The sequence below is a fragment of the Hyposmocoma kahamanoa genome, unplaced genomic scaffold (assembly GCF_003589595.1).
Source record: "Hyposmocoma kahamanoa isolate Upper Pololo Valley unplaced genomic scaffold, ASM358959v1 166, whole genome shotgun sequence".
NCBI classification, from domain to species: Eukaryota; Metazoa; Arthropoda; class Insecta; order Lepidoptera; family Cosmopterigidae; genus Hyposmocoma; species Hyposmocoma kahamanoa.
In genome coordinates this window covers 258,527-274,814 of record NW_020653601.1, presented here as the reverse complement: position 1 = coordinate 274,814, position 16,288 = coordinate 258,527, and the positions used below count along the sequence as shown (strand labels likewise).

General features: G+C 38.0%; 1 protein-coding gene across 1 annotated transcript; it reads right to left on the bottom strand.

The window, feature by feature from the left end:
* Positions 1-1,451: 1,451 nt before the first annotated feature.
* On the bottom strand, positions 1,452-11,765 carry LOC113225544. The gene is made up of 7 exons (XM_026457870.1): positions 11,405-11,765; positions 10,022-10,127; positions 9,748-9,906; positions 5,648-5,817; positions 4,975-5,187; positions 3,165-3,241; positions 1,452-2,192 (listed from the first exon to the last, which is right to left on the bottom strand). The coding sequence occupies exons 1-7, from the start codon at positions 11,723-11,725 to the stop codon at positions 2,060-2,062; spliced, it is 1,179 nt and encodes a 392-aa protein (XP_026313655.1). The 5' UTR covers positions 11,726-11,765; the 3' UTR covers positions 1,452-2,059.
* Between the last annotated feature and the right edge of the window lie 4,523 nt (positions 11,766-16,288).

Below are 16,288 nucleotides of genomic sequence, written 5' to 3'. Positions count from 1 at the left end.
ATTTACTTCCATTTTTATTAACATGGACTTCCGCAAAGTAACACCTGAATCTATTAGTCCCTTTGAGCTGACTCCGACTTTTCGTGATATATCCATACCCATACCTGACTGTCTCCAGCTATTTGGAATGAACTTGTCGTCCAATTTTAACTTCGGCAGATACATAAAATCCATGACCAAAAATGCAGCCAAAAAGCTTGGCATCCTTTCCAGCGTGAGGCGTTACTTCACACCGGGACAGTTACTTCAGCTGTACCAAGCACAAGTCCAGTTGTGCGTGGAGTACTGCTACCACTTATGGCATGACTCTGGTAAATACCAACTGGCCACCTTGGATTCAATAGACAAGCGTGCTAAGAGGCTTATAGGTGACTCGGAATTAGTGGAGGCGAAGTTGCAGAGCCTTGAACATCGCCGTAAAGTGGGTAACTTTACGGCGATGTTCTACAGCAGATGCTTATCGGTATTCTACAGGGTATATCACGGAGAGTGTGCGAGGGAATTACACAAATTAATTCCACCTTTCCCTTTCCATCATCGGGGGACCAGACGTAGGCTGGGGTTCCACTCCTATGTTGTGGATATTCCAAGGATTCGCACGAAGCGTTTCGCTTCCCCATTTATATGGCGAACGGCTATTGAGTGGAATTCCCTGCCTTCAGATTTGTTCCCTGAACGTTATAACTTGGACCTTTTCAAGGCGAGAGTGAACAGACATTATTTAGGTGTGTATGCTCCATCGTCGACTTCGTCGTCACTTTAGTTTTAAATTTAATGTAAGTCAAATGCGCAGTTATTTTTTAAATAAAAAAAAGGAAAAAAATATCAAAAATTTGTATTGACACCATTAAGTAGAAGTCGGTCGGGCGACGTGAGAATCAGCGCAAGGAATTTATACAATTATTCGATAAACACGGATAGCCTATCTTCCCTCAGAAACCTCCTACCATTTAAAGTTTTTTTTATACTAGGGTATAGTTTCCAAAAAGGCTTGTATATAACTATGAATACGAACTACTTTTATTATAGAGGTTGATTTTTCATATTTGAAGCGTTTCCACCAATAAGAATAATTTACTATAATATCATGCCTCTTATATTGAAATAAGTGTTAGTGGATTTTATTGAGAATTGAAAGAGTTCTTGCTTAGTAAAAGTCGTCATCAAAATAGCTATAGTTTTTAGAAATGTACGTTACTATGGTGCGTTGGAAATAGTACTTAGTACTTTCCAGGTTACTTAAAAAAATTAAATTCTTATCAAACGTCATTTCTCGAAACTAATTCCAATGTATTATTTATGCATTACAAGCAAAGTTAGTACAAGCGGAGCAATTGGGAACTGAAAATATAAACCATAATATTAAATGATGATATGTTTAATTTAACAAAACCTTTTTAACTTTAACAAAGTAAATAGGCACACATGTATTTATTTAACGACTATTTACACCAAGCAGAATACAATTTGTTATCACAAACATCTAATAGAATAACTATGATTGGATATGTATATGAGACATGCGCTGGGTTTCCTTTTATTAGAATATTAGAATTAGAATATAGAATATTTACAAACGACTAAAACTTCAGACAAAGGTACTTGGTTACACATACAATTCATAATTTTAAACTAAACAAGATATGTCAAATTTATTATTGTGAACGAATTGTTGCATCGGAGTCTACATGAAAATTATAAAAACTTTATATGTCGCAAGGCAAATCCCAGTGAAATAAATGAATTGGAAATTGAGTTGATTGCATCACGCTCATACAATACGTGCCACTACAGAGCATGCGTCCCCTCTATGAAGAGCATATGGCACAATGGTGCTCCAAGATTCAGCTTCTTGTACAGGTACAGCGATGACATGAACAAGGAAATCTTTCACGGAAATAAACCCTGAAACTTATTATAATAGAGGTACTAATAAGTTGCACAAACAAATTCGAAATATTAATTACTCTTGTGTAATGTTTCTTACGGTTATTGCCGAACTTGTTGAGAAGACGGCACCGTAAAAGAAAGAAAATAATACTTCTCGCGCGTTGAGCGTTTATTCGCTGACGGTAATCGTGAGTTGCTTGCCTCGGGTGTTCTCGAAGCGGTCCATGGTCTTGATACCCATGATCATCGTGACGGACACGCCAAGCACCATCAGCATAAGAAACGCTATCATCAGACCCGACCTGCCAAAAACGGGAACTTAGTAAAACTGAACAGGTGTTCCTACAGGCGGCTACAAAAGCTGTCAATGCAAAAGTATATAATTAATAAACCAGGTGCGGTTTCAAAATGTCGTATTTGTATGATCATGTAATCAACATGTTATAGTCGCGAAGTATGTGTTTTACTAAGATATTTTGCAAAGAAATCGTGTTCGTACGTTGCGCGTTCTTCGTTCCACATTCTGTGTTTGAACATGGTGAAATTACAGGCACATAGGACTTGCCAACTCATGTCTCAGGGTGACGGGCGCAGTGGCAGTGCCCCTCAGATCTTTGCGATTTAAAGCTCTAAGTGGCACTGCAACTGTTACGGACAGGCGTGTAGCTTACTATCAGATGCACGACTTGTTCGTCCCATCACTTGGTATTAAAAAAGAAATCTCAATGGTTTAGGTTTACTCTGTGGCGCTAAACGAGGAAGTCCCAGGGTTCATTCCTGGCATTTTTGAACTAGTTAGTCTTTTACTTACATAACATAATGTATGATAAAAGTATAGCAAAAACAAAAAGTACAGTGAAGTTAACGAGTCATCAACAAAAACATTCGCCAAAAATCTAACAAAGGGGCCGGCGCGCGTCTGTGGCGCTGCCCTTTTGTATCCATAACACAAGTATTATTTAGGTTTGATCGTAAAAATATTATAGTTTATTCTTCGTCATTCGGTTGACCTTCACCATAGTAGTACTCAGATCTGAACTGAGAGTCGATTTGACTTGTTTTTTGACATTTTTTGTAAAAAATAATGGAATACGATAGTTTCATAAATAGCAATAGGTAATTGTAAGACTAGCAAGACTCTTGCAGCAAGACCAAGACTGAATGTGCAAGACCAAGTATAATGACGCGAAACCAAGACCGACACTGGGGTTAATCTCGTATAGGTCTTGTTTTGAGCAACACTAATGAAAATCCTGTGACGTCAGGATCCTTACCATATGGGAACGGTGGTGAATCCAATACAGTCAAAGGCGTCTGAAAATTTCTCAGTGCTGTCCATGAACATCTGCATCTGCATGAAAAAAGCAACATTACACAATATACTACGTAACAATGAAGAAATTAGTAGAGTTACATACAAAATGTATACAATCTTATAAGACTAGACACAGAATATACCTACCTAAATAAGTAAAATCATTTGTATAAATAACAATTAAAAAATCCTAACAACGATAAAAAATGCCTGATAAAAAACGTAGACAATAGAGTAGCCCTTTTTTTGACTCGCTTATGGTCGATCAATCGTTTGTTAACAATTCTAACCGCATGAACTAATTCAGAGTCGGAGACTCCTTAACACATTCGACAAGCGCAATGGCCTCCTACTACTTCTAATTAACAAAAACAAATTTAGTAGCAACGAAACTCCTTGTGAAAGAGTTCGTCCAAGGAAGCACTGCCACCTTACCTATTTCTGCCGCCAAGCATTAATGGTGCTGGTGAAATTACAGGCACATGGGCATGGGACATGTCAACTTACGTCTCAGGGTGACGGGCAAAGTGGCAGTGCCCATAAGATCTTTGCGATTTTAGCTCTGAGTGGCACTGCAACTGTTTTGGACAGGCGAGTAGCTTACCATCAGGCGTACGACTTATTCGTCCCGTCACTTGATATTATAAAGAAAAGATCATTATTACAGTTATGATTATTAACAACAAAGATCGAACCGACGTCTTCTAGCATACCGTGCCAGACGCTAACCCAACATTTAGCGCCGTATCGTCGTAGCGCCATCTATGATAAATCTATTATATCATAATAAACTAGTGGACTAATTTCACAAAAAGTTATTGAATATCAATTCAATAAAAGTTTAAAATTATTACAGTTCTAAACGTTTTTATTACATATGTTTAAATTTTAATTGTTTTTGTGCTCTGACCTTGTACCGAAGTGCCTACTATATACGACATACGTCGCGATGGGTCATGGTTGACTTTCTGTAAGAGCTTGTAATAAATACTTCATAATAAAGCTATGATATATAAGAATTGAGAACTATGATAGCAAGAAACATTTACAATTTTAACGTGCAATTAGAAATTGAGGATCTGAAATATTTTAAGCTTTGTGTAACCGAAATGGCCGGGGGCGTCGGCCGTACTAGGGAATTTGCGAGATCCCACTATTCCACGGTGCCCACAACACCTGACCAAGAGGGTAAGCCGGGGAGGTTTTAGTGGGTGTACCCTCCACCTGGAGGGCTAGTCCCACAAAACACTTGAGCTTCCCCAGGCTCTAAGGCATGTATGAAGCATTTCCCCCCTTCTTGTAGGTTTCACATCGTAAGTAAATGGCTCAGGCTTAAAATTGAATAGGTACATTATGGAATGCAAATAAACAAGAATTAACAATAAAGAATACGCATGCCGTTGTGGAATCACCTATATCTTTAGCAGCAGTAAAGCTCCTTGTGAGAATCCGTCTAGGGAAGTACTGCCACCTTACCTATTTCTGCCGCCAAGCCGTAATGTTAGCATTACTGCTTGGCGGCTTTATTTGATATTATAAAAAACCTACCTGTACAAGTTGTCGTATTATTATGTAAGCGTTTGTTAAATAGTTTTAATATTTTCCCCATTACACATTTACCTACATAGGTACATCAGTAAATTAAAAATTAAAGGATATTTATTGTACATGCACGCCTGCCTTTAGGTTGTTGTTACTTCGGCATTATGCAAATCAGTACATTCTTATCAATATGAAGCCGACGCAAAGGCCTAGTAATAACGACTTACTCGTATGTCAGGTAGAGTCAAACTGCCTCCATCTTTGGAGGTATACACAAGAGGCAGGGAGCAGTGATAGGCCTTGCCGAGAACTGCGGAGGGCGTGTCGGGGGGCGCGGGAGCCTGCAGGTTGAGACCTTCCATTTCCAGCCCTCGTTTTACCTCCACACCTGAGGCTATCCACCAGCCCTGGGACTGTTTGAACGAGAAGTCCAGAGTTGTCTAAAAAACATAATTAAAATTATTATTATATGCAATTCATCAAGATGTAGGTATAAAATGACATGCACGCTAGTGTTCAATCGGATCTCAATGTGGTTTCCTTGTTACAAATCAGCTGTTTGTGCGATGGTCAGTGCCGTGTTTCTTAGTTTTATTCCATATTTTTCCAATCCACTGTTCAGGACCGTACAGAATTATTTTAATAAGATAGTAACTAACGTGCACTAAAGGCAGACAGAAATTGAAATAGTACAGTGTTTCTGAACTTCTATGCACTCTCTATTTTCTGTGACGCAACATGCAACAACTGACCAAAATAGGTTTTGTATCAGTGCTCCAATTAGTTCTGCTATTTTGTTGATATATAAAATGAAAACATTGTATTTTTCGCTACGTCCTGTCTCACTACGTGTTACTTCCCGCCACAAAAAATATTGGGTTTGAATAAGTACCAAGTCACCTTGTAAGTGCTGTTGCCATCGGCGAACCGCACGACGAGAAAAGTGTAAAGTCGAGTTGTCTTGACCGTGGGCTCCCCCACGGGAGTGCTCAGCACTGCCACCGCGCCGTCGGGCCAGCGCACTTCGGGCCAGCCGGAGGAGTACAGCAGCGCGCCTTTGCCCGGCGGACCTGAACCGATCAAGTATTGGTAAGTATATGTTGTGATTCTTATGCTAGGTAATAGTAATAACATTAGTAATAGTAAAGGAAATAAATGACGTGTTCTTGAGAATACATGAGAAGTTTGGGTGTAAATTCCTGCTTAGTGCATTCCCTTATTGCTCTAATCTAGGCACTACACACACAACGCGTATGTACATAATGTAAATTCCTTAGACTATCCATCCTCTAAGTTAAATTTACATTTTTACAATTTGACATGCCGTCATAGTGACGTTATTTCTTGTTGTGTCATCAATAAGTTTGTAAGGAATTTCAAACTCACACTTTCAATTTCACTCCTCCTCTTTTACGTGTGTTAATAACATTTTTTTGCAACACAGACGCAGTATCTAATTCAATAAAAAATTGCTTAAGATCAGACCATAGTGGCCAATTGGCTACATTTAACTGTAAAATGACGAAGAACGTAGTCCAATTTCTCTGTAGACCGATTACCACAGAACGAATTATTATGTTATGAAATAATGTTGACAATAGTTTGAATCTGCTGCCCCACATACCGTAGGTGTCAAATATTTTATATAGCGCGATATTTAGTTGTATCAAAAATAAATTTGATAATGTATTTAAATCAAAAACCCTAACTTTCCATAGGGAGAATAATTCAATGCCTGGACAACAGTAGGCATTCATAAGAGTAGATCTCGTTTGTATGAGCTATATGCTATGAAAAGTAATAATACTAATGCCAGTTAATATGTTAAAAATTATTCAAAAATATTTAAAAAGGTATGTGCAGCTGCTAAGGTTAAGTTTCATACCGATAAAATTAGACAATCGAAAAATAAATCAAAAACTACTTGGGGTATATTATAATTATTAATACAAAGAATGAACACTCAGAAAAAATTCCTTCGATCCGGCCGGATTCGAACCGACGTCTTCTAGCATACCGTGCCAGACGATATACCAACTAAGCCACGGAACGAAGCTGCGGACCTCACGAACTCTTCAATGTGCTTGTTGTCGTGTCTTTGTATTTGGTTTTTCAACGACTTTTTAGTCGTAGCGCCATCTATGAGAAATGTATGATATCTATGATATCAAAACAAACTACAGTAGAATACTTGAGCTTACCGATGTTCCTACTGCTAGGCTAATTTACTTTAGTTACTTGCATAGTATTAGGGGTTAAAGTATGAAATTGCCGTTTTATTGCAATAGGTTCTTTGAATTTTCATAGAATCTTCATGGTTTGAGGTTTTCGAATTAAACTTTTCAAATGGTTTCTGTGATTTTTTTTTAATTAGAAACATTTGAAAAGTTTCGACTTTCAATTGTTTTTGTTATTCAATTTAGACAAGAAAGATGGATACTGCGAAAATTCGAGTGATTTTTGAATACGAGTTCCGACGCGGAACTAACGCGGCAGAAACAGCCCGCAATATCAATGCTGCGTTTGGAGAGGGGTCTACTAATGAACGCACCGTGCGATTTTGGTTTAAACGCTTTCGTGATGGAAATTTCGACTTAAAGAACGAGCCACGAGGAAGACCGCCCACACAGGTGAATAACGATGAATTAAGAGAGATAGTGGAAGCCGATCCTAGTCAAACTACCCAGGAATTAGCGGCATGGTTTAACGTTACCTTACCCACAATATTGACTCACTTGCGTCAAATCAATAAAATAAAAAAGTACGAAAAATGGGTGCCTCATCAGAAACGCGTGTTGAAACTTGTGTTGCCTTGTTGAACCGGTACAGAAATGAAGGAATATTGGATCGAATTGTAACATGTGATGAAAAGTGGATTCTTTATGATAACCGGAAAAGAAAAATGCAATGGCTGACCCCAGGTCAAATGCCACAACAGTGTCCTAAAGCAAAACTTACCAATAAAAAGGTAATGGTAACTGTTTGGTGGTCTCAGCATGGTGTTATTCACTATAGTTTTCTCCGATCTGGTCAAGCAATAACGGCAGATGTCTATTGTGCCGAACTCCGAACCATGTTGACAAAACTAGCAGTAAAACAGCCCCGACTCATGAATCGATCTTCACCATTATTGCTCCACGACAACGCGAGACCTCACACAGCACGAGAAACCATTTTGACCCTTCAGGAACTGCAGTTAGAAACCATTCGTCATCCTCCGTATTCACCAGACCTTGCTCCAACGGACTACCATTTTTTTCGTGATTTGGACAATTATCTACGTGACAAGAAGTTTTCTTCCCAGGAGGCAGTACAAAATGCTTTCACACAGTTTGTGCAGTCTAGATCGTCGGAGTTCTATCGCAAAGGCATTAATAACCTTCCCATTAGATGGCAGCAATGTATAGATAATAATGGCAACTATTTTGATTAAATAAATTTGTTAAAAATTTAAAAAATAAACAATTTAGATTTTCAGTACAAATCGGCAATTTCATACTTTAACCCCTATTATAATGTTCTACGGGATTCTCATGCGGGGTAAAGCGGCAGATATTCAAACCATATTTGTATTGCAAAAACGAACGATTCGTTCTGTGTACCGTCTAGGTTCTCAAGTTTCTTTCAGAGAAAAGTTTAAGAAGACTAGTATCATGACTGTGGCATCACAGTACATTTACTGACATAATTTACATGCGCGTAAAAATATACATAATTTCATTAAGAAAGAAGATATCCATAATATTAACCTTAGAACTAAAAAGTCCAAACTCATGGTACCACGATTTCATTTAACTAAGGTAAACAATTCTTTTATGGGGAACTGTATACGTTTTTATAATAAGATTCCGGAGCATATATTAAGATTATCATTTCCTAAGTTTAAAACTTACTTAAAAGTATTTTAATTGAAAAGTCATACATTACAAAATTTAATAGTATTTGTTAGATACAGATGTATGGAAAGACAACATGAGTCTAGATTCCACACAATTATGATTCAAAGTGTATTCCATAACATAAAAGTTTATTTGAAAAGAACAATCCCTAGGGTTTCTTGCTCGTTCTTCTGAGGGATGTCAACATAATGAACAAGCGGCAGCTTAAAAAATGACGTTTTCAAATTTCAAGTGTAAAAATGTTACCTATGGAATAAATGATTATTTGACTTTGACTTTGAGCATGAAGTTATAAAAATTCAACGCCATTCATTACGGAGCCTCATAATGAAACGTCTCATATTGTTGTTACAATTTTTACCGATCTGTGATGTAACAAGTAGTAGAGAGCGAAAGAACAAGTAAGTAGTTCACAATCGCTGCGTTATGAGCACATGCTGTAGTCAAAGTCAAAGTGAAATAATCTTAATTTCATAGGTAAACAAATTACTACTACTAATTACTTGGTTAAACGCTGCTGCTCATTCGTAATTCGCAAATTCCCCTGAGAAAAATGAGCAAGGAACTCTAGGGGTTGCTCTTTGTGAATACACATTTGCATACATTTATTATCACTATATTTAATTAGACATCTTAGATCATGACTACCTGCAAGAGCTAAAGGGGTCACTACCACGGACTTTTGTAATCCAAGTAAGTAGAAGCTGTATAAAATAACCTTTAGTACAAAGTTTTTGTTTCCCTATACTTTAATCTCGTAAATGGCAAATTTTAAATATCAATCGGAATCGTATTACAGCGACGTATAGTCAAGAAGAACTAGTGTACAGAAAGAAGAGTATAAGGACAAGAACAGAAGAGTATATTAGAAACAATCTGTAACCTATTGTTTGTAATAAACTGATAACAAGTACCACAATGATATGTCGTCAAAAGTGACGGCAATTTTTTAGTAAATACTGTCGACAATAATAGTAAGGGCCACACCAACTGACCGCCTGTCATTCGTCATTCTGCTGTATAAAATAACTGTAACGTGGTATGCGGGGGCATAGGAGTCGGATATTAAAGAAGCGCTTCTAAAGTGCTGGAGCTGACCGCTGCTGGCGTTGTACAGTGCGTATTTGGGGAGCGCGCGGCCGCCGGCGGCCCTGTCGTCGGCGACGTCGTCCTCGTCGCCCGGCGCGGAGGCCTGGCGACGCGCGCGCGCCCACTCGCCCGCCGCCTCCTCCACCGCCGCCGGTTGGGACACCGAGTTCCCTGAGAGCCAAAGCGGATATGTCACACGTTATGGAAACAAATAGAAGCAGCGCTGTGCCCTCATATGGCATTCAAAACTTGTTGCATTACGTCTCACGCCTGTGGTGGTGGTTACCGAGTATGCCGAGCACGCGCCCCTCGCCGTAGATGTCGTGCAGCCGCGCGAAGGTCTCCGTCATCTGCGCGTCGCGCTCGGACCACGGGCCCTGCAGCGTCAGCATCTGAACCGGACACCGCGGCTATTACTTGTCTATTGTTTCACACGATACAAATTGGGTAAGAGCAGTGCCCGTGACCCCTGAACGGGCTCGCAAACGTTACCCTCTTAAGGAGATCTGCGCGGAGCTTTAGTCAACCAAAATATGTTGATATAATAGTAATATGTAGAGTTACTTGGTAACTATTGTAATATTTGATATTTCGAATCGTTTACTTCTAATTGGTCGTTGTTAAAACTTTGCCTTATATTTAAGTTAGGTACTGTAGTCTGGTAAACACTATTATTGAAAGAAAGAAAGAAGAAAGAAAACTGTTTATTACACAAGCACAGACACGCATATAAACAAAACAAGAGACGAACAATAATAATAATAACAATAATAACGAAAATTCAAAATTAATCTTTAAGGCCTTGGGAGAGGCGTCAGTTTAAAACAGATAGAATAATAATAAAAAGAAAATTAAAACAATTATGCAGTACCTAATACACGGTCATGCGTGTCGCGGCTGGTGCAATCGGGACTTGCTCAGCTTTAGCCACAAACAGCTTTTTTTAAACCGTTTCGTGGCGCTGATTTTCAGCAAGCCCGGGGCGAGTGAGCCACTGACCACAATAAAGAACTCAACAATAAATAAATAAACCGACATAATAGGTAGTGTACATACAACACATACACATGTGAAATACTTATATGTAAAAACAGTATATCTGTAAAATAAACTTAAATTCTAATATTTTTATACAAATGTGATAATAATATAAATGTATAATTTTGTGAATTTTCGTGTACACGCGGACGATAATAGGGGCTCGAGGCGAGGTGCGGGAACTTTCGAACAGGCAACACCTGTTTGGTTGTGCAACTGCGCTGCGCATATTTTTTTCCTTATCTGCTACGTATACCGAAACTGAATGAATATAGCAGTAGAGCTCCTAGTGAATGAGTTCGTCCAGGAAAGTACTGCCACCTTACCTGTTTCTGCCGCCAAGCAGTAATGTTAGCATTACTGCATTCCGGTTTTGAAGGGTGGTGGTGGAGAAATTGCAGGCACGTGAGACTTTTCAACTTACGACTCAGGGTGATGGGCGCAGTGACAGTGCATCTCAGATCTTTGCGATATAAAGCTCTGAGCGGCACTGCGACTGTTACGGACAGGCGTGTCGTTTACCATCAGGCGCACGACATTTTCGTCCCAACGCTTGGTATCATAAACAAAATAATAAAGAACTTGTTCGTCCCGTCACCTGATATTTAGTTATAGATAGATAGGTATTTACCTGAGTTTCATTGCTGATGTAATCTGGATGCACATCCAAGAAATCCTGAGGCAGCACCAACATGGTCTGACCTTCCAACATCTTTCTTAGTCTCGGGAAACAGCCACTAGACAGAGGCACACTGTCCTGATTATTAAACACCACTATGGCAGCTTGCTCTTCATAAATTTTCATCAAGTCATCTTGTTCTAAGTACTTCAACGCTGGCCGACGGTATTTCTCCAAAGATTTTGGCCCAAAGAACAAAAACGGACCTTCCAGATTAGCATTAGTGCAACAAACGTAACAAAGCAATGCTAAAAGATATATTTTGATATGCATCTTGGTTGTCTTCGGAACCAAAGCGGAGTGTACTGAGTTGGGGTGTTGTATCGATTGTGAAGGGGCGCATGCGCGCAAGGTTTCGGCGGGAATGAAATATGTCTTGATTAATTAAGCCAGGTATCAGTGAACCCACAGACCACATAAATGTGAGTGGACCTCAGGAAGAATGCCGATTTGAATAGTAATCAAACCCTTTTTGACGTATGTTAGACCATTGAATGAAACAATGAACGACAGTTTGTGTTCCGATTCAAAGTTCGTCAAAGTTATCCGTCGAGACGGCACACAATGTTTTAGCCACTTGTCTAATGCTATATGGTTCATCTTAAATGTAGGTACTTAGCTCTAGGTGCTAAGCGGTGACAATGAAAATCCAGTTCACGTCAATACATATAATACAAACAAGACAGTAGTACATGAAAGCGAAGGAAGAAACGAGCACAAGCAGAAAGTACAGCACAGAAGAAACACAGAAGTAAACAGATAACAGTATAGTCCATGTAACAGTATAGCACGATGCGGCGCGGATCCCTACAATACTGAAAATGCGTGGTGGCTCGAATTTTGTGTCCGGAAGTGTCACTTCAATGTCAAATAAGTCATCAATGCAAAATAATGATAATAATAACAACAATGTCAAATTAGATATCCTTATCACGTTTAAATATAAATTAAGGCCGATCGTCACGGTTGATTTCCATACAAAACGCAATCAATATTTTCGCCACTGCGAATGCTTTTATGTATAATATATTCCATTTCCAATAAAAAACAATTTTTTTTCTGATTATGGCGCATACCATTAGGGTGGTATATTTTCTTCAAATTTAAATGGGACCACGTCTAAGGTACCCTCTGTCCAGCAAAAGAAAAATCATCAAAATCGGTTAACAATTTTTTTTGCCGGAGTTTATCTACATGTATGTAATATAATACCTCGAAAACGATGACCAACTTGCCATTATTTGAAAAGCCTAGTTTTAGCAGCAGTAGAGCTCCTTGTAAAAGAGTTCGTCCAGGGAAGCACTACCACCTTACCCATTTCTGCCGCCTGTGATATATGTCGGTGGTAATATGTGTAATATTTAATCCTTGCGATTGTCAGAGGGTAGTCTCTCTCTTCTTAAAAATATACCTTGTTACCGTACGGATGTGTTTCAATTGTGCTCCTGATTATTACTGTATAAAGAACCAATTATTTCTCACCGCCAAGCAGTAATGTTAGCATTACTGCGTTCCGGTTTTGAAGGGTACACACATGGGACTTGTCAAGTTATGTCTCAGGGTGACGGGCGCAGTGGCAGTACCCCTCCGATCTTTGCGATTTAAAGATCTGAGCGGCACTTCAACTGTTATGGACGGGCGTGTAGCCCAGTTACCATCGTTAACCTAGTTACCATCGGCCGCACGACTTGTTCGTCCCGTCACTTGATATTATTAAAAAAAAGTGTGTCCGCCATCTTGGATTTAAAAATAAGTGCCATACGTGTAATAAGCACCCCAAATACCTCGAAAACAATACCCAACATGTCATTATTTGAGAAGTCGTGTCAAAACTTTCATAAGTCGAGGACTATTACAAGTTTAGCAACTTCCTTTAGTTCCGGAGATAATTTTTGTTCACAAAAACATATCATACATCATATCTACACAAAAATTATCCCCAATCACTGGTCCAGTGCAAGGACTGCTGCTAGAAAGAATATCTCTCAAATTGTAAGTAAAATAAATAACGTACAAAAGTTTCATTGTGTTTATTTAAAGCAAAATGACTATTTACATTACATTCACAAATAATAATATAGAAAAATCTTAACTACCAACGTAAATCACAAGTACACATAAGACAGTACTGAATGCGGATTACTATGAATCATTGTTAAAAAAACGAGTTTTTAAATTACCACTGCAGCCTGTAAAAACTGTTTTTGCCTCAAGATTCCCCCCTTTTATGTTTTCATTTATTTATAACAAGTTTTTCAAATTACACGACATGAGGGAACTGTCGGTGTATGAAGTTAAAAGAAAAGTAAAACAAGAATTATTAATTATGACTTGTAATGAGTCCGAAACATTGTTGGTACCTATAAAGTGATGAAGACGCTTAACTAGCATGACATTTAAAAACTCACACACACGCACAAAAACACACACACACACACACTCACACAAACACGCACAGACCTACTTACAAGTTATTATAATAGTTTTGCCCATATAATGTATTGCCCTGTTAACTTTTCATTTTATTTTCACTTGGTTAAATGTAGTTGTGTGTATTAGTTTTTCATTTTTTCATTTAAATATATATTTATATCTTACGAATTTACGAAGGCTCTGTAATGTATGCGATACTCGTTTCACTGTACTAAACGTCCTAAGTGATAACCACGACACAGGCGTGGCCTAGTGTGGTTGTCAGAGTTTAACAAATAGTTGTATCTTGTTCTGATAATAAACGTATTTTATTTAAAAAAAAAAAAATAAATAAATAAAAGCAAAATATAAAAAATTAAATGACCTGAGGTTCCAACTCCAGACATTCAGTATTCATACTTTGGTCACTAGACCATACCTTTGTGTGTGTGTGTGTGTGTGTGTGTAATTGAAAGATTGTATTTAATTAAGAATTCCTCCAATCGCATATACAATAAAAGTACAAAGTCATATAAAATATAAAATAGATATATAGAAGGCAAGATAGATGTATAGAAGGCATATAAAATATTTGAGTAAATGTACTGTGATGCCACAGTCATGATACCGGTCTCCTTAAACTTTTCTCTGAGAGAAACCCGAGAGTCTAGACGGTACACAGAACAAATCGCTCGTTTTTGCAATACAAATATGGTTGAATATCTGCCGCTTTACCCCACATGAGAATCCCGTAGGATATTATACTATGGAAGTAACTAAAGTAAACTAGTCTAGCAGTACTAATATCGGTAAGCTCACGTATTCTGCATACTGAGTATGCAGCGGAGCTTAATCTGCTGGCCAGGGAAGATATATGTGGAAACCATTGAAGTTTACTATCTAAGGTCACTCCCAAGAAGACTGCTTTATTGACAAGGTCTAACTTTTCACCGTTTATTTCTATGCTTGGACTAGTCGATTTTACGTTAGGTAATTCAAATTTAACACATTTTGTCTTCTTGGTATAAAGCAATAAATTGTTAGTATTAAACCAATAAGCTACCTTAGAGAGGGTATCATTAATACGGTCATAGTTAATGTCATGTCTGTCTGTTTTAAAATTCAAGGATGTGTCATCAGCAAACTATCTACTAATTTCACATTTGGGAATTTGACCCAAAAGAGCCTTGTGGTACGCCCCTTTTCATTTTAACTATCCTTGACTTGCACTAGTAGCATTAGTAGGTAGGTACTTAACTGTAGTTTACGTAATGAGACAGTCTGCTTTATGAACGTGCTACTTTACGTCCAGTGCAATTAAGAATGTTATTAAAACTGGTAAGTTTATTCTAATCGCCAAATGAAAAATAGTATATTTATTATATGGCAATCTTTTTCGACTCTATAAGCGTATTACGATCATTGTCCAAATTTAAATTTAGTTAGTTTAAAGTTTAAACTCATTGTCCCATTACGTCAGAAACTAGAAATTTACTTCATCAATGTATCCTATTATCCCATGTATAGCCTATGCATCAGACAATGAAAACGCAGCTCAATTGGCGGATGAGGCTATTGATTGCGGCGATGTCCCGTTATTCATTAATTACTTACGATTTGCATATACATACCGCGATTTCTCTCAGGAGTTTCTGGGAGGAATCTTGAGCAGTCAGCAGCCGTACAATTGTTTTATGCGGGCGTACAACTATAGTATAATAACAGGCAAGTCAAGTAACTCCATACAAGCGCAGCGTTATACGTGTGCATGCCCCGCGCGCCTTGTACGGACGCACACATTCGCATAATCTCGCGGTGCACTCACGTTGCATGGCGCGGGCCGTCGTACGCACCATTCATTAAAAATGAAATCACAGCCATGTTTTCAAAAATGAAGTTTAAGAAGTTGGCAGCAAGATAGTGTGATCTTTGCCAGATCTGTGGTCTTTGTAATCAGCGGAATATTTGAGAGATCGGTGTTATAAATTTATATTAGACTGTCCTTTATACGATCGTTCCTTTTTGTTCTCCTCTCCACTGGATTCACTTTTCATACTACCGTAAAGCTTATTTTGTGATTGTAAGAGTCCTATTATTTGTATATATTTCATTACAAATTACCTACATAAGTTGTACTTTTTTTTTCATCCAAAGCCACATTATATAACAAAATAAAAATATATCCAAATGAAAATATATTGAATTGTTTTTCCAATATTTTTCTTAAATAAGTTTCCCCGTTGTGCAGTGGCATAAACGCATATGCATGGCGAAGAAATAAAAAGGAACCCTGATTTACATTAAATTTGAACATCTAATGTTGTGTTTTCCTAGTAGATCTCAAGCAATCTCAATGCTAAATTTGAATATCTGTATACATATGTGTGTATATATATATATATATATATATATATATATATATAT

What these genes read in the sequence shown, in the direction of transcription:
- LOC113225544 (XM_026457870.1), bottom strand. Translation starts at nt 11,725, where the DNA reads ATGCATATCAAAATATATCTTTTAGCATTGCTTTGTTACGTTTGTTGC. An exon ending in GCGCGTGCTCGGCATACTCG is followed by an intron (nt 9,907 to 10,021) that starts GTAACCACCACC and finishes TTTGGCTCTCAG; the next exon opens with GGAACTCGGTGTCCCAACCG. An exon ending in TGACTCTACCTGACATACGA is followed by an intron (nt 3,242 to 4,974) that starts GTAAGTCGTTAT and finishes TTTTTCATGCAG; the next exon opens with ATGCAGATGTTCATGGACAG.